This window comes from Anolis sagrei, chromosome X, assembly GCF_037176765.1.
Source record: "Anolis sagrei isolate rAnoSag1 chromosome X, rAnoSag1.mat, whole genome shotgun sequence".
Lineage (NCBI taxonomy): Eukaryota > Metazoa > Chordata > Lepidosauria > Squamata > Dactyloidae > Anolis > Anolis sagrei.
This window is the reverse complement of record NC_090034.1, coordinates 6665440-6687016: the sequence shown is the minus strand read 5'-3', so window position 1 is coordinate 6687016 and position 21577 is coordinate 6665440. Positions and strand designations below refer to the sequence as shown.

The 21577-nt window shown below is 44.2% G+C and overlaps 1 protein-coding gene across 5 annotated transcripts in view; it reads left to right on the top strand.

Moving 5' to 3' along the window:
• LOC132782172 (protein sidekick-1) overlaps positions 1-21577 on the top strand; it is a 986469-nt gene that overhangs the window by 891656 nt on the left and 73236 nt on the right. For all 5 annotated transcript variants that reach the window (XM_067473286.1, XM_067473289.1, XM_067473288.1 and 2 more), the window contains 3 exons: positions 2058-2195; positions 16072-16233; positions 19678-19803. In XM_067473286.1, the coding sequence (XP_067329387.1) occupies positions 2058-2195; positions 16072-16233; positions 19678-19803 (426 nt within the window). The remainder of the gene's footprint in view (positions 1-2057; positions 2196-16071; positions 16234-19677; positions 19804-21577) is intronic.

Below are 21577 nucleotides of genomic sequence, written 5' to 3'. Positions count from 1 at the left end.
TATGATTGTATTTTAATTGTGTTTTATATTAGTGTATTATTGGATGTGATGTTTTAAACTATTGTGTATGAATTCCTCTGTTGTAAACCGGCCTGAGTCCCTCGTTGGAGGTGAGAAGACCGGTATACAAAAGTTCTAAACAAATAAATAAATAAGCACCCAGCCCTATACAGATCACACCAGCTTGCTTTTCCTGAAGTTCTACTTCATTGCCATATTCTTGTAGAGGCGTTCCTCGTTAGTGTTGATCAGGTCTTAAATAATAATAATAATAATAATAATAATAATAATAATAATAATATATTATTTAAGAAGCAACTGGGAAAGCTGACACAATACAATGATTTAAAAATCAAGCTGCAAAGAATCTGACACAAGCCAGTCAAAATGGTCCCAGTGGTGATCTGCACACTGGGTGCAGTGCCTCAAGACCTTGGCCTGCACTTGAAAACAATTGGCACTGACAAAATTACCATCTGGCAGCTGCAAAAGGTCACCATACTCAGATCTGCACACATTATTCGCCGATACACCACATAGTCCTAGACACTTAAGAAGTGTCCAACGTCTGATCCAATACATTATTATTATTATTATTATTATTATTATTATTATTATTTCTTACACACCTCTCTTTATAGCTCGAGGCGGGCTAAATGCATTGTGTCTCAATCCCATTGAATAGGAGTCTGATCCAGCGTGGTCCAGACTCCAACAACACATAGGTTCTATACAATTAGAACCATATCTACACACACCCTTTTACAGGCCTGTAGCGATGGGGGGGGGGGGGGTTAGGGGTTCAACACCCCCCCCCCCCAATTTTTCAGGTTAAAAAAAATAAACCTGGTTTACTCATGAATTTTAACTGGTTAACCAAATCCCCATGCTAAGTCTATGAGATGCAAAAAATTAAGAGTTCCTCCAGAACTGCAAGCACTATCTCAAGCAAATGTTGACAATTTATTCACACTGTCATTACTTTTATTTATTTATTTATTTATTTATTTGACTTGTATACCGCCACTCCCAATTTGGCTCGGAGCCGTTTACAGCAGTAGATTAAAACAATACAACCAATAGCAGCAATAACCGATGTAGCGAAGCAACCAAGTTGGGGGGGGGGGGTGTTGAATGCTCTCATTAAGGAGGCCAGACTTGGTGGAGATGGTTGACAGGGGCGGAGCTGCAGGCTATTGAAGGCTGCTCTGCCCCTTGCTGTGCTCTTTGCTTCTGCGTGAGCTAAGAGGCAGGTTTCAAATCCCCCCCCCCCGAAATTTTAACCCCCCCCCCTAAATTTTCAAAACTCTCCCCCCCCCCCCTGAAATTTTCAACCCTCCCCGAAATTTTTTTCTGGCTACGGCCCTGTCCTTTTATAACCCCACCGAATGAGCAAACGTTGAAATCTTTGGGTAAATTTTGGCCTTCCAGTTGTTAGACTCCGGTATTCATCATCCATATCCAGCAAAGCTAATGAAGAAAGATGATGGGCATTGCAACCCAACATCTGAAGCAGTCCACCCGCTCTAGGTAGTCCTAATATGGAAGCAAAGAATGATTTCTGGAAAACTCTCAATGTTTTGATGGCACTTTCCCTTGGTGATGATATTGTCTACAGTGTGATGATTGGACGAATCCTCCTTGGGAAAGGATCCACAAAAGGCAATGATGGAATGTAATTTGGTTTGAAGGCCACAAGTTTATATTCCAATTGACTTGTGAACACTTCTTGAGATTATCATAAGCATCCGTGGAACTTGTGGCCTTCAACATTGCTCCTGGGTTGTTGTGGGGTTTTTTTCGGGCTGTATGCCATGTTCTAGAGGCATTCTCTCCTGACGTTTCACCTGCATCTATGGCAAGCATCCTCAGAGGTAATGAGGTCACTACCTCTGAGAATGCTTGCCATAGATGCAGGCGAAACGTCAGGAGACAATGCCTCTAGAACATGGCCATATAGCCCAAAAAATCCCACAACAACCCAGTGATTACAGCCATGAAAGCCTTCGACAAAACATTGCTCCTGCTTCTCCTCATGCTCTCCATCACTCTTTCAGCTCCCGGGGCTCCCAGCTTCTTGGCTTTCTCTGAGATCACGTGCTCTACTCTCAATGTCTCCTGGGGGGAGCCAGTTGCAGCCAACGGCATTCTGCAGGGATACCGAGTGATCTATGAGCCTTTGGCCCCAGTTCAAGGTAAGGCTTCCAGATCAATCTTTACTTGGAGAAGAAGAAGAATCTATTAAAAATGTAAGATTGGCCGCTCTGCTCATCTTATCGTCTATGTTTTCCTGTATCAACACGCACACTAGAGGGTGATGGACATTTCTGGACAACCTTCAGGGGTGCATTCCCTTTCTGCGCATTCCTGGTACTTTGATTCTGCTTTTCCTGCATGGTGGGAGATTGGACTGGATGGCCCATGTGGTCTCTTCCAACTCCGTGATTCTATTATTCTAAAGCAGGGGTTCTCAACCTTCCCCATGCTGCAACCCCTTAATACATTTCCTCATGTTGTGGTGACCCCCAACCACAAAATTATTTTCCTTCCTACTTCATAACTGTCATTTTGCTACTGTTATCAATCATAATGTAAATATCTGATACGCAGGATGTATTTTCATTCACTAGACCAAATTTGGCACAAATACCTGATACGCCCAAATTTGAATACTGGTGGGGTTGGGGGGGGGATGTTGATTTTGTCATTTGGGAGTTGTGGTTGCTGGGGTTTGCAGTTCACTTATAATGAAAGAGTATTCTGAACTCTACCAACAATGGAATTGAACCAAACTTGGCATACAGAACTCCCATGGCAAACAGAAAATATTGGAAGGGTTTGGTGGGCATTGACCTTGAGTTTTGGAGTTGTAGTTCGCCTACATCCAGAGAGCACTGTGGACTCAAACAATGATGGATCTGGACCAAACTTGGCACGAATATTCAACATGCCCAAATGTGAACACTGGTGGAGTTTGGGGAAAATAGTCCTTGACATTTTGGGAGTTGTAGTTGCTGGGATTTGTAGTTCACCTACAATCAAAGAGCATTCTGAACCCCACCAACGACAGAACTGGGTCAAACTTCCCACATAGAACCCCCATGACCAACAGAAAATATTGTGTTTTCTGGTGGTCTTTAGTGACCCCTCTGACATTCCCTCGTGACCCCTCCAGGGGTCCCGACCCCCAGGTTGAGAAACACTATTCTAAAGCCTGTGTGCTTCACACTTTTTTTGCTGAGTGGCATTTTAAGCTATTGTGATGCAATGGCACAGACCAACCCTTGCAAAAACTACTATGTCTTTATTCTGCAAATTCACGATGTCTGCTGTCAACAGTTTTGGAAGGAATATCCATTTCAAAGGTACAAATATAGAGAAAATTATATTTTCTAGTCTGAAATTCATACAGCAAAGGAGTTATATCTGCTTTTACTAGCCACTAATACGCCTTATATCAAAAATTGTGAATATTATTTGCACCTGAAAACAGGGTATGGTGTTGATCTATTGACCTCTGAGCATCCACTCAAAGGCACAAAAATAAATAATGAAGCATGCTACCTCAGTCATCTCCAAAGCCTGGAGCGGCACTTATCTTTTTATTGCAATTACTAGCAACTACAAACTATTTACAGGAGTAGAATAAAACACGTTCATTCCTTAGCTGTACATCGCTGGAAGCTCAAACGCATGGCTATCTGATTCTCTGGAATATAAACGCATTACCAGAAAGTTATGCTCTAGGAATCAAGCCCAGCTTTATACATTGAACTCTTACATTACATTGTCACACCACACACAGTTTAAACTACAAACAATTTTTCATTACATTTAAACCAAAGTTATAACATATGGGATATCCATATGCACTCTGTACACCAAGGAAGGGCAAAGTGCACCTCTCTCCAGGTGTTAGACTTGCAGTGATGGGCAATCTTTTGAGCTTGGTGTGTCAAAATTTTCCAAAAACCTGAGCATAACTTGGGTGGGGTGTCAACTTTGAGAAAAAAAAACCCATAATTTTGCAATATTTATAGTTTAAATAAGAAAAATGCATAATCCACGCTGAGTTATGGAGTGAACAATGCTCAAACATGCAGATGTTAAATTTGTAGAGCCTTTTACAAATTTAAGGATGGAATTAGATTGGCTCTTATAAGGTGCACTTCTCTGTATGTGGCCGCATGTGGCCGTGTGTCATCAAAAATAGCCATGCGTGTCAGTGCTGACACGCGTGTCATAGGTTCATCATCACGGACCTGCTGCACTGCAACCTGAGCCCTGCCACATGCACAATGGAGGACTTTCTTGCAGCAACACCAGAGGCACTCCAAGTGGCCAGCTACCAGTCAAGGGACATTTAATTGAATACCTAGTCTGCAAACTTTGTGTTTTGTTTGTTTTTAATGCAATACAACTGTTTTGATTCGCTCCTGACACGATAAATAAAAATAAATATGAAAATGAAAAAGCTCCGCTCATCTCTCAGCAAGCCTTAACTCTGCAGCCTCTTGCTTGGGCAGTGCATTTCCAAAAAACCCTAATACCCTCTCATGATTAAATTGGGAACGACACACTCCCACAAACATGGAATATAATCCCCAACTGTAAAGCACATGATCGTTCCTGGGTGGGGAGGCCCAAGGTCTCCAGGGATCCCCAAGTGCCACAAATCTCCCCTGGTCTTGCTGCCCTTTCTTTCAGGCGTGGAGCTGTTCAAATCCAAAGCGCCGCTCTTCCTTTCCAGCAGTGACCTCAGCCTGGTGCCTCCAGGCAAGAGGCTTCCCGTTACGTGTCATGCAGACAAGTCAATTGCACTAAACCGCCAGGTCTTCGGATGGAGGCAGAATCCCCTCCGGCGCCCCATAAATGATTAAATACGTATCCTGAAGCATGAGATTGGATCCAGGCACCTTAAATAAAACCCACACTCTTCAAAGGATGAGTTCATTCCAGTCTTGGTTGATAACACTTGACCCCCCCTGTATAATTCCCTTGTAAAAGGAACGATAGGAGAGGGCACACAGTGGAGGTCTTCCAAAATATCTCACCACGGAGCATGTTCCCTGATTAAAATTATATACCTTTTCTGCCCCAACTCTTCACGCTGAGCCTCTTGCCCGTGCTAAATGGCAAAGGGCTTTGAGTGCTGCTTCCATTGGGGGCCATGGAGCTGCAAGGCAGGTCGTCAGAGGCAGTTTCTCTCTAGCCCTCAATGGGAAAAGGAGAGAGAAAGCAGCTCCAACAATACTGGTGATTGCTCCCCGCCTTGGTTTGAATCAGCAGGAATTAGTTGGAGCTCAAGACCTGATTGGACCCCTTTGCAGCCCTCCAGAAATATAAAATAAACATTAAATAACCTGCACAGCAACAAGCCTTTTTAATCTTTTTCAAATGCACCTTTAGAATGATTTTATATTCATTTGCAGACAGATTATCAATTCTTTCTCGGCTGTTATTTCGGAAAATTAATCACACTATTTAGGCTCCCAGTCAATGGGGGAAAGATTAAAGCCGGGGCTAGATTAAAATTGCTAGCAGAGAGAGGGGAAAAAAATCATGAATGCAACCGAAATACAGAGTGGGGAACATCAAGTCATTTGCTACAGAACAATGCATGTTCGAATGATTATGCAGCCAGAATAGAGGGCAGGGGAAGTGGGGCCTTTAAGTATCTTCCAGCATAGGAGCCCCTACGGATGCAATGGTTAAACCCTTGTGTCAGAGGTTCAAATCTAGGGAGAGTGGGTTGAGCTCCCTCTGTTAGCTCCAGCTGTCCATGCAGGGACATGATAGAACCCTCTCAAAAGGATAGTAAAACATCAAACATCAGAGCATCTCCTGGGCAATGTGCTTGCAGATGGTCAATTCTCTCAGAACAGATGCAACTTGCAGTTTCTCAAGTTGCTCCTGACATAAGGAAAAAATCTTCCAGCATTAGCTATGTTGGCCAAAGGGAGCTACACTCTAACACTGTGATGGTGAACCTATGACACGCGTGTCAGCCCTGACACGCATGGCTATTTTTGATGATACGCAGACACAAGCTGCCACCAAAGGCAACCCCACATAGAGTGCGTTGCAGTAATCTATTCGGGATGTAAGAAGAGCGTGGACTACTGTGGCCAGATCAGACTTCCCAATGGATCTGGACTGTTCGGCAGTTAGATTACTCACCGGAGCATCATACAGGGAGCATACCACCCCCCTGTTGTGTCAGCTCCACTGGCTGCCGATCCAGTTCCGAGCACAATTCAAAGTGCTGGTTTTGACCTACAAAACCCTATATGGTTCCAGCCCAGCGTATCTGTCCGAACGCATCTCCTTCTACGTCCTGCCTCGGAGTTTAAGATCTTCTGGGGAGGCCCTGCTCTCGGCCCACCTCTATCACAAGTGAGATTGGTGGGGACGAGGAGCAGGGCCTTCTTGGTGGTGGCCCCTCACCTGTGGAATTCACTCCCCAGGGAAATTAGGTCATCAACATCCCTCCTCTCTTTTAGAAGGAAATTAAAAACATGGATTTGGGACCAGGCTTCCGGGTGATCTGGCAGATAGACAAAGGACAAGCGACGACTAGAATTGATGGATTTGACAATGTGGAATTGAATTTACGGACTCTGAGCTGGCAAACGTTGAGCACTAGATCGGTTTTTAGGGATTATGATGTATAATGGATTGTTTTAATTACTGTTATATATGTTTTATTTTTATCTTGTTGTTGTGCTGGCATCGAATTGTGCCTTTCGTAAGCCGCCCTGAGTCCTCCCTCGGGGGTTGGGAAGGGCGGGGTAGAAGTGCGAGAAATAAATAAAATAAATAAATTGTCATTCGGGTTCACAGTGCTATCTGGTTGTGGGTGAACTACAACTCGTCAATCTCCCCCCAAATCCCTCCAGTGTTTTCTGTTGGTCATGGGGGTTCTGTGTACTAAACTTGGCTGTGATCCATCATCAGGAGAGGGGGGGATCACAGTGGTCTCTGGAAGTGGAAGTCTTGAAAATCCACCGCAACTATACTCACATACATACATACGAACGTACATACAGTTTCCTCTTGACATTAAGTCTAGTCGTGTCCAACTCTGAGGGGTGGTGCTCATCTCCATTTCTAAGCCAAACAGCTGGTGTTCTGTTGCGCGCTGGGCTTGATATAAATTGCCTTTAATACAGGACATGTAACTTTAGCCCAGCGGGAAGCCAGGGGGCCCGAAGAGAATTTCGTAAGGATTTTCACCATAAACAGTCTCTAGAGGGCTTGTAAAATATAACAAAGTCTTGTATTGGTGAACAATCAACAGAAACTTCTTTTGTCTTCAAAAGGTTAAACAAATGCTTCCAGGCTTTGTGCAACTGGTGGTTTCTAACTGTTGCTTTTACTCTAAAGGAAAATCCCTTTCCAAACTTCTCCCAGGCTAACTGTGATCCTAAACTTAACTGATGTGGATCCACCACCGGGCTGAACTGCGTCTCAAAACCGAGTGGACCTACCAGTAGGCCTGTAGTCACTTTAGCTGGAGTTTTTGGATGTTCAAAGCTTTATTCCCTCCGAAATTCCTTGGGGCTGTAAGGCTGTTTCCCTGGGAACCTTTGGGAATCTTTAGATGCTCTTAAGACTGTTCTCCCCTGGGAGGTCTTAAGGGTTGAAGCCTTTGTACAGGAGAAAGTCTGTACGCATCCTGTACGTTTACTTCCTTTGCTGAGACTGACTGAAAATGGCTCCCTTCCCTCCTCAATTGTCCTGAACAGGGGGCTGGACCAAACTTAACGATGATGGACAGGGGGCCTGCCCTATAACTGCAAACTTTAACAGGAAGCCACCCTTCTGCAAAATCCCAAGCCTTGGGCTGCAAACAAACACTTAATACAAGGCAAATAAAGTGGGAGCTTCTGATACAGCTGTACCAGCACAGCTGGAGTTGTCCGTAGACAGTTGTTTTCAAGGTCATGTGGCCCCTACATAGATACATCCACGGCCCCTACATACATGGATACAAACATCCACTCTTAATAGATAGATAGATAGATAGATAGATAGATAGACAGACAGACAGAGTTGGAAAGGACCCGATTCACTAAGGTTCAACCCCTTCTGCCACTTAGGAATACACAATTAAAGCATTCCTGGCAGATGGCTGTCCAGCCTCTGCTTAAAAACTTCCAGAGAAGAAGACTCCGCTACACTCTGAGGCAGCATGTCTCACTGCTGAACAGCTCTTGCCATCTTTTGAGAGATTATGGTATGTTGCAAGTTGGAGAAGGATGGCCTCCTCTTGCTTCAGATCTTTGCCATGAACTCAGTAGCTAGCCCTGAGCAATTCCTTATTCTCTCAGCTTAGATCCCTATTTGCAACGCTGAGACAGAAGAGCTGGCCCTTGTGCAGATTGCCATAGTTAATATATTGGCTTCTGTTGGGACGTTCTCATGACTGATCAAACGGTGAAAAGTTCTGAATTCCCCGACTCTGGCTGCACTGAAATGGGTTGGACAAGTCCTTGCATCCCAAACCCTCCAATTGTTCCCGTTTGAAAGGGCCAGTCCTGATTAATCCTCTCCATTTTTTTCTCCCTCCTCCACTCGCTTTTGTCCTCAGTTTAGTTCACTTGGTGCAAACAGAGTTCAAAGTTTCGAAGCGTATAGATCCCCTTTCAGGTGCACCTACTGATGTTTTGACTCACATCTATTTTGAATTTTCATTCTAAAAATACTCTGCTCTGTATGTTTCTGCCACATGCTTGGAATTGGCTCTTTTTTCCAGAAGTTCAAAGTGCCATTCAGAGAAGTAGAATTACTACGAATTCTTCTCCACTGCCTCTCTTTCTCTACTACATAAAGTGACCTGGACTTGGAAGTCTCTGTTGAAAGATTTGGGGATTTTTTGGGAACTGCTTTCTTCCCATTAGTAGCTGGAGACGACAAAACAACCCTGCAGCTGTGCTTCATAACTCACTTAAAACAACAGCAGAGGTTTTGAATTTCCATTGTTTGAGGGCTTTCCTTGTCTATGCCTGAGCAATGAAACAGTCCCCTGGGGAGAAGAAATGCATCTAATGTAATTTCCCTCTGTTGTGTCTTTTAGGCATCTAATGGTTGCCTCAGTCCCAGAACTCAAATAGCAATTAGAAGAAAAGCACAAACCTGCTTCAGAACTTTATTTTTAGCTTTAAACCAATGAAAGCAGAGATAAATATCTTTAATATACCTAAGTAATAATACAAAGAGATGGATGACAACTCAGCAGACATGATACACTCAAACAGATTTTGTGCAGTATGAAAGGGCTCCTCGTTGGAGAGGTGCCGTCCAATTGCTACGTGACACTAGTGAAGTGTTAGCAGTGTTTCTCAACCTGGGGGTCGGGACCCCTGGGTGGGTCGCGAGGGGGTGCCAGAGGGGTCACCAAAGACCACCAGGAAAACACAGTATTTTCTGTTGGTCATGGGGGTTCTCTGTGGGAAGTTTGGCCCAATTCTGTCATTGGTGGGGTTCAGAATGCTCTTTGATTGTAGGTGAACTATAAATCCCAGAAACCACAACTCCCAAATGTCAAGGTTTATTTTCTCCAAACTCCACCAGGGTTCACATTTGGGCATATTGAGTATTTGTGCCAAGTTTGGTCCAGATCCATCATTGTTTGAGTCTACAGTGCTCTCTGGACGTAGGTGAACTACAACTCTAAAACTCAAGGTCAACGCCCACCAAACCCTTCCAGTATTTTCTGTTGGTCATGGGAGTTCTGTGTGTCAAGTTTGGTTCAATGCCATCGTTGGTGGAATTCAGAATGCTCTTGATTCTAGGTAAACTATAAATAACAGCAACTACAACTCCCAAATGACAAAATCAACCCCCCCACCCCACCAGTATGCAATTTTCAGTGTTTCGGGTATTTGTGCCAAATTCGGTCAAGTGAATAAAATACATCCTGCATATGTGATATTTATATTATGGTTCATAACAGTAGCAAAATCACACTTAAGAAGTAGCAACAAAAATAATTTTATGGTTGGGGGTCACCACAACATGAGGAACTGTGTTAAGGGGTCGCAGCATGAGGAAGGTTGAGAACCAATGTGTTAGGATCATTGTGTTTTGGTGCAAACGTTCCTATCTCCTTCACTCATTTGAATCTGTGTCCTGGAAACAATAGCTGCATTTCTTTGTGGCGGCCCTCTTACCTACTTACTACAATACAGTATTTATTTATCGTGCCAGAAGCAAATTGAGAATACAGTTAAACACATTGAATTATGCTAAATTTCCTTTGACTAGAAGCTGGCCACTTCAAGTTCCCCTGGTGTCATTGTAAGAAGGTCCTCCATTGTGCATGTGGCAGAGCTCAGACTGCATTGTAGTAAGTGGTCTGTGGTTTGCTCTTCTTCACACTCTCATGTCGTGGATTCCACTTTGTAGCCTCATTTCTTAAGGTTGGCTCTACATCGCGTGGTGCCAGAGTGCAGTCTGTTCAGCACATTCCAAGTTGCTCCATCTTCCCAGGGAGGAAGTTTCTCATCTGGTATCAGCCACTAATTGAGGTTCTGGGATTTAGCCTGCCACTTTTGGACTCTTGCTTGCTGAGGTGTTTCTGTGAGTATCTCTGTAGGTCTTAGGAAGCTGTTTCTTGATTTAAGTAGCTGGCATGCTGGCTAAGATCCAAACAGAGGCTGGGACAGATATGTCACTGCCATGGTCCTTTCATTGCTGGCTGTGGATATCAGGTGGTGTGATACTGTCTAAACCAGTGTTTCTCAACCTGGGGGTTGTGACACCTGGGTGGGTCGCGAGGGAGTGCCAGAGGGGTCGCCAAAGACCACCAGGAAAACACAGTATTTTCTTTTCTTTTTTAAAAATATAATCTTTATTGCAATTTTCTAAATGTACAAACTTTAAAATAGGATAGTATAGATGTGCAAGAAAAATATAAGGAAATATAAGAAAAGATAAGAAAGGATAAAAGAAGTTAAGTGATAGGAGCGAGATGTGCCAAGAAGAGTAGGGGGAGAGGGGGTATTCCGGATACCTAGGGCTAGAGGTAAGGGTAGGGGGAGGATAAAGGGGGGTGTAGGAGAGAAGAGAAAAGGGGTGAAGTTAAAAGAAAAGATTCAAGAAAATGTTCTTTCTTCCTTCGATACGACTTCCAGGATTCCTCGGGGGGTGGCCTTCTCCTTTTCATTCGTTCCTTCTTCTCGCTTCGTCTTGTTTCTCAGTTTCTTTTTTGAAAAGAAAACACAGTATTTTCTATTGGTCATGGGGATCTCTGTGGGAAGTTTGGCCCAATTCTGTCGTTGATGGGGTTCAGAATGTTCTTTGATTGTAGATGAACTATAAATCCCAGCAACTACAACTCCCAAATGTCAAGGCCTATTTTCCCCAAACTCCACCAGTGTTCACATTTAGCATACTGAGTATTTGTGTCACGTTTGGTCCAGATCCATCATTGTTTGAGCCCATAGTGCTCTCTGTAGGTGAACTACAACTCCAAAACTCAAGGTCAAAACTCACCAAATCCTTCCAGTGTTTTCTGTTGATCATGGGCATTCTGTGTGCCAAGTTGGTTTAATTCCATCGTTGGTGGAGTTCAGAATACTCTTTGATTGTAGGTGAACCATAAATCCCAACAACTATAACTTCCAAATTATGTTTCATAACAGGAGCAAAATTAGAGTTATGAAGTAGCAAAAGAATGTTATGGTTGGGGGTCACCACAACATGAGGAACTGTATTAAGGGATTAGGAAGGTCGAGAAACACTGGTCTAAACAGTATAATTTCTCCAGTAGTGTAGGACGTAGGCATCCTGTGATAGTGTGGCATGTCTCATCAAGAGCCACATCCATTGTTTTAACGTGGTGATATGTATTCCACACTGGGCATGCATATTCAGCAGCAGAGTAGCAAAGTACAAGGGCAGATATCTTCACTATATCTGGTTGTGATCCCCAGGTTGTTCCAGTTCACTTTCATGTGATATTATTTCTAGCACCCACTTTGTGCTTGATATTCAAGCAGTGCTTCTTGTAAGTCAGGGCACGATCCAGAGTGACTCCCAGGTATTTGAGTGTGCTGCAATGCTCTCGTGGGATTCCTTCTCAGGCAATCCTCAGAGCTAGAGATGCTTGTCTGTTCTTAAGGTAAAAAGCACACATCTGCATTTTGGATGGATTAGAAATCAGCTGGTTTTCCCTGTAATAGGCAGTAAATGCACCTAAAGCTTCAGAGAGCTTGTAATCAACCATTTCAAAGCTCCCTGCTTGAGTGGTGATGGCACGATCGTCAGCATAGATGAAACTCCCTGTCCCTTCTGGCAGTGACTGATCATTTGTGTAGGTGTTAAACATTGATGGAGCAAGCGTGTACAGTAATTCAAACTGATAGTCAAGGAGGGATACATTTATTTGAGGGCGGGGAGGGTGGAATGATATATTTAAACTAACTTTGAGAAGTAAGACTGAAAGTAATTGGTAATGCCAGGAATTCCCAGGAAATACTCCAGAATGAGGAAATATGCAATTTCTTTATTTAATACTAGCTGTCCCCTGCCACGCGTTGCTGTGGCCCAGTCTGGTGATCTGGAAAATAAAGTAATGAGAAAGTGTTGGTTTCTAATCTATGTAATTCCTTTCTGCTTGTGGGTAAACAGTATTTCTTGTTGTTTCTTTGTCAGTGTTGATGTGGAGAGTGTCTGGTTTGCCTACTCTGGAATATGCAAGATATCATTGTCCTTCTTTAAGAGTCTCTTTCAAATCTATGATACTATATCTGTGTATGTGTGTGAGAATCCTATCTATCTATCTATCTATCTATCTATCTTTATGACTGGATGGCTCTCTGTCAGGAGGTCTTTGATTATGTTTTCTTGCCCTGGTGAAGAGAGTTGGACTGGATGGCCTTAAGTATTTTCTGTTGGTCATGGGGGTTCTGTGTGGGAAGTTTGCCCCATTACTGTCGTTTGTGGGTTTCAGAATGCTCTTTAATTGTAGTGAACTATAAATCCCAGCAACTACAACTCCCAAATGTCAAGGTCTATTTCCCTTAAACTCCATCTGTGTTCATATTTGGGCATATGGAATATTCGTGCCAAGTTTGGTCCAGATCCATCATTGTTTGAGTCCACAGTGCTCTCTGGATGTAGGTGAACTACAACTCCCAAACTCAAGGTCAATGCCTACCAAACCCTTCCAGTGTGTTCTGTTGGTCATGGAAGTCCTGTATGCCATATTTGGTTCAATTCCATCATTGGTGGAGTTCAGAATGCTCTTTGATTGTAGGGGAACTATAAATCCCAGAAACTACAACTCCCAAATGTCAAGGTCTATTTCCCTTAAACTCCATCTGTGTTCATATTTGGGCATATGGAATATTCATGCCAAGTTTGGTCCAGATCCGTCATTGTTTGAGTCCACAGTGCTCTCTGGATGTAGGTGAACTACAATTCCCAAACTCAAGGTCAATGCCCACCAAACCATTCCAGTTTTCTCGGTTGATCATGGGAGCCCTGTGTGCCAAGTTTGGTTCAATTCCACCATTGTTGGGGTTCAGAATGCTCTTTGATTGGAGGTGAACCAGCAACTACAATTCCCAAATGACAAAATCAGTTCTTTTTGAGTGAAGAACAAGATGTCGCCAGGAGGTGCCAGAGGGGTCACCAAAGACCATCTGAAAACACAGTATTTTCTGTTGGTCATGGGAGCCCTGTGTGCTGAGTTTGACCCGATTCCATCATTGGTGGAGTTCAGAATGCTCTTTGATTGTAGGTGAACTATAAATCCCAGCAACAACAATTCCCAAATGACAAAATCATTTATTTTTTTTTAGTGGAGGACATAAATTGGGTTGTTAGGTGCCTTGTGTCCAAATTTGGTGTCAATTCCCCCAGTGGTTTTTGAGTTCTGATGGTATCACAAACGAACATTACATTTTTATTTATATAGATTCATCAAGGTATGTATTGTCGAAGGCTTTCATGGCTGGAATCACTAGGTTATTGTGGATTTTTTCGGGCTATAGGGCCATGTTCTAGTGGCATTTCTCCTGACGTTTCGCCTGCATCTATGGTAAGCATCCTCAGAGGTAGTGAGGACCTCTGAGGATGCTTGCCATAGGTGCAGGTGAAACGTCAGGAGAAATGACGTTTATAGCCCGAAAAAACCCACAAGAACATCATGGTATGGTTTGTGCATCTATTTACCGGTCATCATAATAACTAGTATATAAAAAATAGCCTTAACAGTGAAAATAAAACCTTTGTGTTTAAAGGTGGAATATTTTTTATATCTTTCCTTGAATTATTCAATTGTTTTGTTCCACTCGACAGCTGAAAAGACTCCCAGAGTGGCATATGCTAAGATCAATAATCTGCAAGCTGGTCTCTGCCCTCAGGTTTATAGTGCCTAAAACTAAGTTTAATGGTCTCTGGTTGCTTCTGGATCGAGAGAATCAGCCGTCTACGAAGACATGCGCCTTTCACCTTAAGAACAGACAAGCATCCTGAGCTCTGAGGATTACCTGGGAAGGGATCCCACTGGAGCATCGCAACACACCCAAATACCTGGGAGTCACTCTGGACCGTGCTCTGACCTACAAGAAGCACTGCCTGAACATCAAGCAAAAAGTGGGTGCTAGCAACAATATCATACGAAAGCTGACTGGCACAACCTGGGGATCACAACCAGACACAGTGAAGACATCTGCCCTTGCGCTGTGCTACTCTGCTGCTGAGTACGCATGCCCAGTGTGGAACACATCTCACCACACTAAAACAGTAGATGTGGCTCTTAATGAGACATGCCGCATTATCACGGGGTGTCTGCGCCCTACACCACTGGAGAAATTACACTGCTTAGCCGGTATTGCACCACCTGACATCCGCCGGGAAGTAGCAGCCAATAGTGAAAGGACCAAGGCAGAGACATCTCCAGCTCATCCCCTGTTTGGGTATCAGCCAGCACGTCAACGACTTAAATCAAGACATAGTTTTCTTAGATCTACAGAGACACTCGCTGGAACACCCCAGCAAGCGAGAGTCCAAACGTGGCAGGCCCAAACCCAGCACCTCAATCCATGGGTGATACCAGATGAGAGACTCCCTCCTGGGCACACAGAAGACTGGGTGAGTTGGAAGGCGCTGAACAGACTGCGCTCTGGCACCACGAGATGCAGAGCCAATCTTAAGAAATGGGGCTACAGGGTGGAATCCTCGGCATGTGAGTGTGGAGAAGAGCAAACCACTGACCACCTGCTGCAATGCACCCTGAGCCCTGCCACATGCACAATGGAGGACCTTCTTGCGGCAACACCAGAGGCACTCCAAGGGGCCAGATACTGGTCAAAGGACATTTAACCAGCTACCAAGTTTGCAAAATCTGTGTGTTTTTTTCTTTTTCTTTTTAATCTGTGTGTTTGTTTTGTTCTGTTAGAATTGTAACACAATGGTATGGTTGCTGATGACACGATAAATAAATAAATTTTAATGGTCTTGTTAAAAACCCCAAAAATCCACCTAAAAGGCATGTTACAAATGGCTTGTTTTCTTTGCGCTTCCTTGTCTCTACATAGTTCTCCTTTACCTGCCTGGGACCCATCTACCTTCTCCAAATGGTGCTCTCGTTCACACAAAGTGAATGAAGCCAAAATTAATCTAAAATGTTCAAGGATGCGTACCTTCATTTTGCTCTGCTGTAAATAGAAGAGACATTGGTTGGCAGAGGCTTCTTGGGTGATTTGACAGAATGATTGGCACGGAGGCACCACATGGAGACAGGTTGGGCAAAGGGAGAAAGTGACAATTTGGGCACCTCTTTTCCAACACAATTAGTGAGGTTGCCTTCAGCCTCCTGGCAATTTCTCAATTGCACCTTAAGAGTTTCCCTCCTTGTCAGTATCAAGCTTAACATCTAATTGCACTTATCTGTGCTGAAAATTGGCCATTACCGCTACTTAAACTCCCACTAATTGTAAGACATACTTCCTTAGCAAACGGTTAGGTGATTGTACTGGTAATCTAAACCAGATCGGCTCCACTGCCTTCTCCTGTTTCACTGAACACCTTATTTTTCATCCTGTCGGCCCATTCCAGGGGTGAGCAAAGTAGTGACTGTGGACATCAAGGGGAACTGGCAGCGCTGGCTAAAGGTCCGGGACCTCACCAAGGGAATGACCTACTTGTTCCGGGTCCAGGCCAAGACCATCACCTATGGGCCTGAACTGCAAGCCAACATCACAGCGGGGCCAGCAGAGGGTAAGTGGGGATGCGCAGGACTTGCCAAAACGGCATCCAACACGGCGGAGTCGATGGCATTAACTCAGCACCCAACAGCAAACTGAAATATTCCAAATGCATTCTCAAGCCAAGAGAGAATTAAGCCTGAACTCATGATTTAGTGGCATCGGTGTCGAATGCCAGGTGCTTCTGCATCGGAGACAGTCTATAAACCCAGGGTCACAGTTATATGCTCAGCTATCCAAGAGAGACACAGTAGATAGCTAGGATGGCCCAATGTGAAAGGAGTAATGCAAATGTAAACTTAAAAGAATGCACTTATGGATAGTTTAGTTGCTTCTTTTTGATGGTATTAATTTATGGTGCCTTTTAGATTTCCTCCTAATCTCCTGAAAACAAACTTGGAGTCCTGTCTTTGTATAAATTGGGCCAATTTACATACTCCATGTCTCTTTGACCTGCAGCCCTCCAGGTGTTTGTGCCTTCAACTCCCAGAAGCCCGAGCCAGCTTGTTCAGTAGTCAGGAATTCTGGGAGCTGAAGTCCAAGACACCTGGAGGGTTGCAGGTTGAAGAGGCCTGCCATTGGGATTGTGGCACAGCTGGCTGAGTGTCAGCTGCATTAAGATCACTCTGACAAAAGGTCATGAGTTCGAAGCCAGCCCGTGTTGGAATGGGTTTCCAACCAATTGTGTAGCCTGTTGTCGACCTTTGCAACCCGAAAGACAGTTGCATCTGTCAAGTAGGAAAATTAGGTACCACCTTAAAGTGTGGGGAGGCTAAATTAACTGATTTATGAGGCCATAAAAAGACTCCAGCAAAAAAGCATGTGGGGAATGCGGAAGTGCTTCATCCTTGTCGCAGATGGACAATGAAAGCGACAGCTCCTCTGGTGGCCAGAAAAGTTAAATAGCCTCTGTGTATGTCTGTATATGTTGTATGTTAAAATTGGCATTGAATGTTTGCCATATATGTGTACACTGTAATCCGCCCTGAGTCCCCTGCGGGGTGAGAAGGGTGGAATATAAATGCTGTAAAATAAATAAAAATAAAAATTATTCTAGTTTGGGGGAGAAATATTCCAACTGACACTACAGTTCCTAATCCCATTGCAACTTGTCTTACTCCTTGGTAGATGAGTTCCTAACTTGGATAGGTACACCCAGTTCCTATCCAATTTGGAGATGAATTATCCAGATAGAGTCCTCTGTCTTTTTTCTAAATGAAACAGGTTCTTGAGAAGCTCTGTTTCACTAGTACTCCATTCTAGATTTGCAAGGAATTTCTATCCATATCCATCCTTGCCAGTGAAGTCTATAATACAGCCAAACAACTCAGGCCCCTTCTAGACTGAACTTATATCCCAGGATCTGATCCTGGGTTGTCTTCTTTGAAATGAATTATATGAGTCCCCACTGCCAGATAATTTGGGATCAGATCCTGGGATATAGGGCAGTGTGGAAGGGGCCTCAGTTGAGATCCAGGTTGACAATGTGTTTGGTTATTGGCCTTCCATTCATTGAACAATGGCTTCAAACTACAAGAGAGGAGATTCCATCTGAACATGAGGAAGAACTTCCTGACTGTGAGAGCCGTTCAGCAGTGGAACTCTCTGCCCTGGAGTGTGGTGGAGGCTCCTTCTCTGGAAGCTTTTAAACAGAGGCTGGATGGCCATCTGTCAGGGGTGATTTGAATGCAATATTCCTGCTTCTTGTCAGGGGGTTGGACTGGATGGCCCATGAGGTCTCTTCCAACTCTTTGATTCTATGATTCTATGATTGGCTGGTTTAAACAAAACTTGAAGAAATAAGTCTAGGATATATTTTCCACAAATGCAAAAAAATATGACTCTTGACAAAAGCTGCAGTTTCAATCTGAGTGCCTTCCAGCCTGCAGATTGTTCCAGATGTTGAACTCAGCTGGAACAATCTGCCTAGGAAATAAGGATTGGCCACAAGGAGGATGTAGCTTGGTGGGGAAAAAAGGTGATTTTTTCCCCACTAAGCTATAAACAGTTCTAGCGCAGCTTATCTGTCCAAACGTATCACCCCCTATGAACCATCTTAGAGATTGAGATCATCTGGAGAGGCCCTGCTCTCCATCCCACCTCCTTCGCAAGCACAGTTGGTGGGTACGAGAGTCAGGGTCTTTTCAGTGGTGGCCCCTTGACTCTGGAACTCGCTCCCCAAGGACATTAGACATGCCCCAACTCTGGCAGTCTTTAAGAGGAGCCTGAAAACGTGGTTGTTCCAGTGTGCCTTCCCAGAATAAGGAACCCTAAGCAACATGTCCCTAATCACACTTTACTAATGATCAAGGATTGTCTGCTCGCTCCATTTCTCTCCAAATACCCATCCTTGTTATATGTCACCTTGTCATGCTCAGTATTTTAAAAATTTAATTATTACATTTGGCCCTGCCATAGGTTTTTAATGCGTCGTAGTGTTACTCTTATTGTTTATTGCTTTGTTTATGAGTTTATTTATTGTCTGTATTGCTGTGTTGTTTTTATTGATGTATTTGGGCTCGGCCTCTTGTAAGCTGCACCGAGTCCTCTGGGAGATGGTAGCGGGGTATAAATAAAGGATTATTATTATTATTATTATTATTATTATTATTATTATTAGTGGATGCCAGTCATAGTCAAAGTAGAGGTGGCATTAAATATGCTGCCCTCAATCTTGTGTTTATAAGATTCTTTTCAAATGGCAATTGGGAGAGAAGTCACCCGTATTGGATCTGCAGTTTGGGAACAGCAGGAGGTTAATCCTGTTCTCACTCATGCCATTGACCCATTGAAAACCAGTCTCCCCCGAAGCCTGTGTGATCTTCTCCTCCCTGCATGACAGCTTTGGTTGAGATCTCTTCCAACATGGCTGCTATCCCACCCTGTAATTGGGGACATGTCTACCACTGTATGTTTGATATAAAATCAAGTTTAGCTCTTGTGGGAGATGATAGCTGAATTGATGGGATAAGAGTCAAAGCAACATCTGATTGAGATGCTAACAGCAGCAGCAGGAGCTTTGGAGCCAAACAAGCAGCAGGGTCCAGCAGGACACGGATGGGCAGGGGTCCTGATAACAATCCTTGCAAAATGCATATAGTTGGCTTCCTCCTGTGAAGCCAAGCTTGCTTCAAAGAAGACATTTTTCCTGTCTTCTTAGTGGCATAGTGGAAGGAATCAGCATGTTGGGTGTATATTACCAAGTAGTTTTCCTAAAGGATCCTTTGAAGCAGTAAGGTACCTCTGGCATGTTCCACCTTCCGTGGTTCAGGCGCTCGGCTTAATCTGTGAAACTGGGGTGGGGTGGGGGTGCATCTTTTTCAAAGGACACCGCACTTTGCCGGGGGCTTGCTGATTTCTGCTCTCTTTTCTCCAAAGTAATTAGAGAGCGTGGTATGAGTAATGGCTGCTTTCATGCTGACCTCTCCTTCGCTCTTTTTGGCCCTCCTTCCCGCAGGATCGCCCGGTTCCCCTCAGCATGTTCTGGTTTCGAAAACAGCCTCTGGACTGACTTTGTACTGGACAGAAGGGATCTCTGGAGAGAAGCCCACCACCGGCTACATCATAGAAACCAGACCTTCAGGTAACCCGTTGCTGCAGAAAAATACGAGCTGACCCAGAAAATGTTATAGTAAGAGAATTGACAGAGTACAGATTGAAAGATCTGGCAAAGGAGAAGCGGGACGGGTATCATTTATTCTCGAAACATTGAAGCAATAGAAAGATCTGGCAAAGACAGGAAAATCTCCTTTTACTTTTCAACTTTTATAAGTTGAACATGAGCCAAGAGTGTGATACAGCAGTTAGGAAAGCCAATGGGATTTTGGGCTGCATCAAAAGGAGTCTAGTGTCTAGATTGAGGGAAGTCATGGTGCCTCTGCTTTGGTTAGACCTCACCTGGAATTCTGTGTCCGATTCTGGGCACCACGGTTCAATTCTGTGTCCGATTCTGGGCACCACGGCGTGCCAGCAGGTTGAGGGTGAATCCAGCAAAGACAGAGATTCTTTGCCTGGGCCTCCCGGGTGGGCGGGAGATCTAGCTGCCTACCCTGGATGGTGAGACACTACGTCCGTCATCTTCTGTAAAAAGTCTTGGTGTCTTATTGGACCCGCTGCTCACAATGGAGACCCAGATCTCTGCTGTGAGCAGATCTGCGTTTTCCCATCTGCGTCAGGCTAGGCGACTGGCTGCCTACCTATCTAGGAACGACCTGGATACGGTGATCCAGGCGATGGTCATCTCAAGGCTTGACTACTGTAATGCCCTCTACATTGGCCTTCCTTTGTCAGTGATCCGGAAACTGAAGCTGGTGCAAAATGCAGCGGCTCGTCTTCTCGCCAGGGTGCCGGCGAGGTGTCATATCACCCCAATTCTACAACAGCTGCACTGGCTTCCGATTGAGTACCGGATCACTTTCAAGGTGCTGGTACTCACCTTTAAGGCCTTATATGGTCTGGGGCAGGCATACCTGAGGGCCCGCTGATCCCCCTACCAACCCCAGAGATTACTTCCGTCCGAAGACCAAAATTTGCTTGAAGTCCCCAACATCCGGACTTATCATCTGTCCTCTACTAGGCAGAGAGACTTCTTGGTTGTAGGCCCTTATTTATGGAATGCCTTGCCAGTTGAAACGCGATCTATCCAAGACCTACTTGCTTTTCGGTAAGCTTGTAAAACCTTTCTTTTCCGACAAGCTTTCGATGGGTGAATAACTCGGGACTATGTCTGTTCTTGTTTTTATTGTATTTTAACGTTAATTGTATTGTTTTAATCTACTGCTGTAAACCGCTCCGAGCCAAATTGGGAGTAGCGGTATACAAGTCAAATAAATAAATAAAAATAAATAAAAGAGAGATTGACAAGCTGGAAAGTGTCAGAGGAGTGCAACTAAAAGGATCAAAGGTCTGAAGACCATGAATATTCGCTATGAGGAGAATCTTAAAGAGTTGGGTCTGTTTGGCCTGTAGAAAAGAAGGTTGAGAGGAGACATGAGAGCCATGGATAAATATGTGAAAGGCCATGACAAGGATGAGGAAGCAGGCTTGTTTTCTGCTGTCCTGGAATCTAGGATTCAATGGAGCAATGAGTTCAAATGACAGGAAAGGAGAACATGAGGAAGAACTTCCTGACTGTAAGAGCTATTCAGCAGTGGAACTCTCTGCCTCAGAGTCTGGTGGAAGCTCCTTCCTTAGAAGCTTTTAAACAGAGGCTGGATGGCCATCTGTCAGGGGTACTTTGATTGTGCTTTTCCTGCATGGCAGGGGGTTGGGCTTTATGGCCCAGGTGGTCTCTTCCAACTCTATTATTCTGTTGTTTATTTCTGACTCTGTTACCTCCTGGACAAGTCCACACTAGA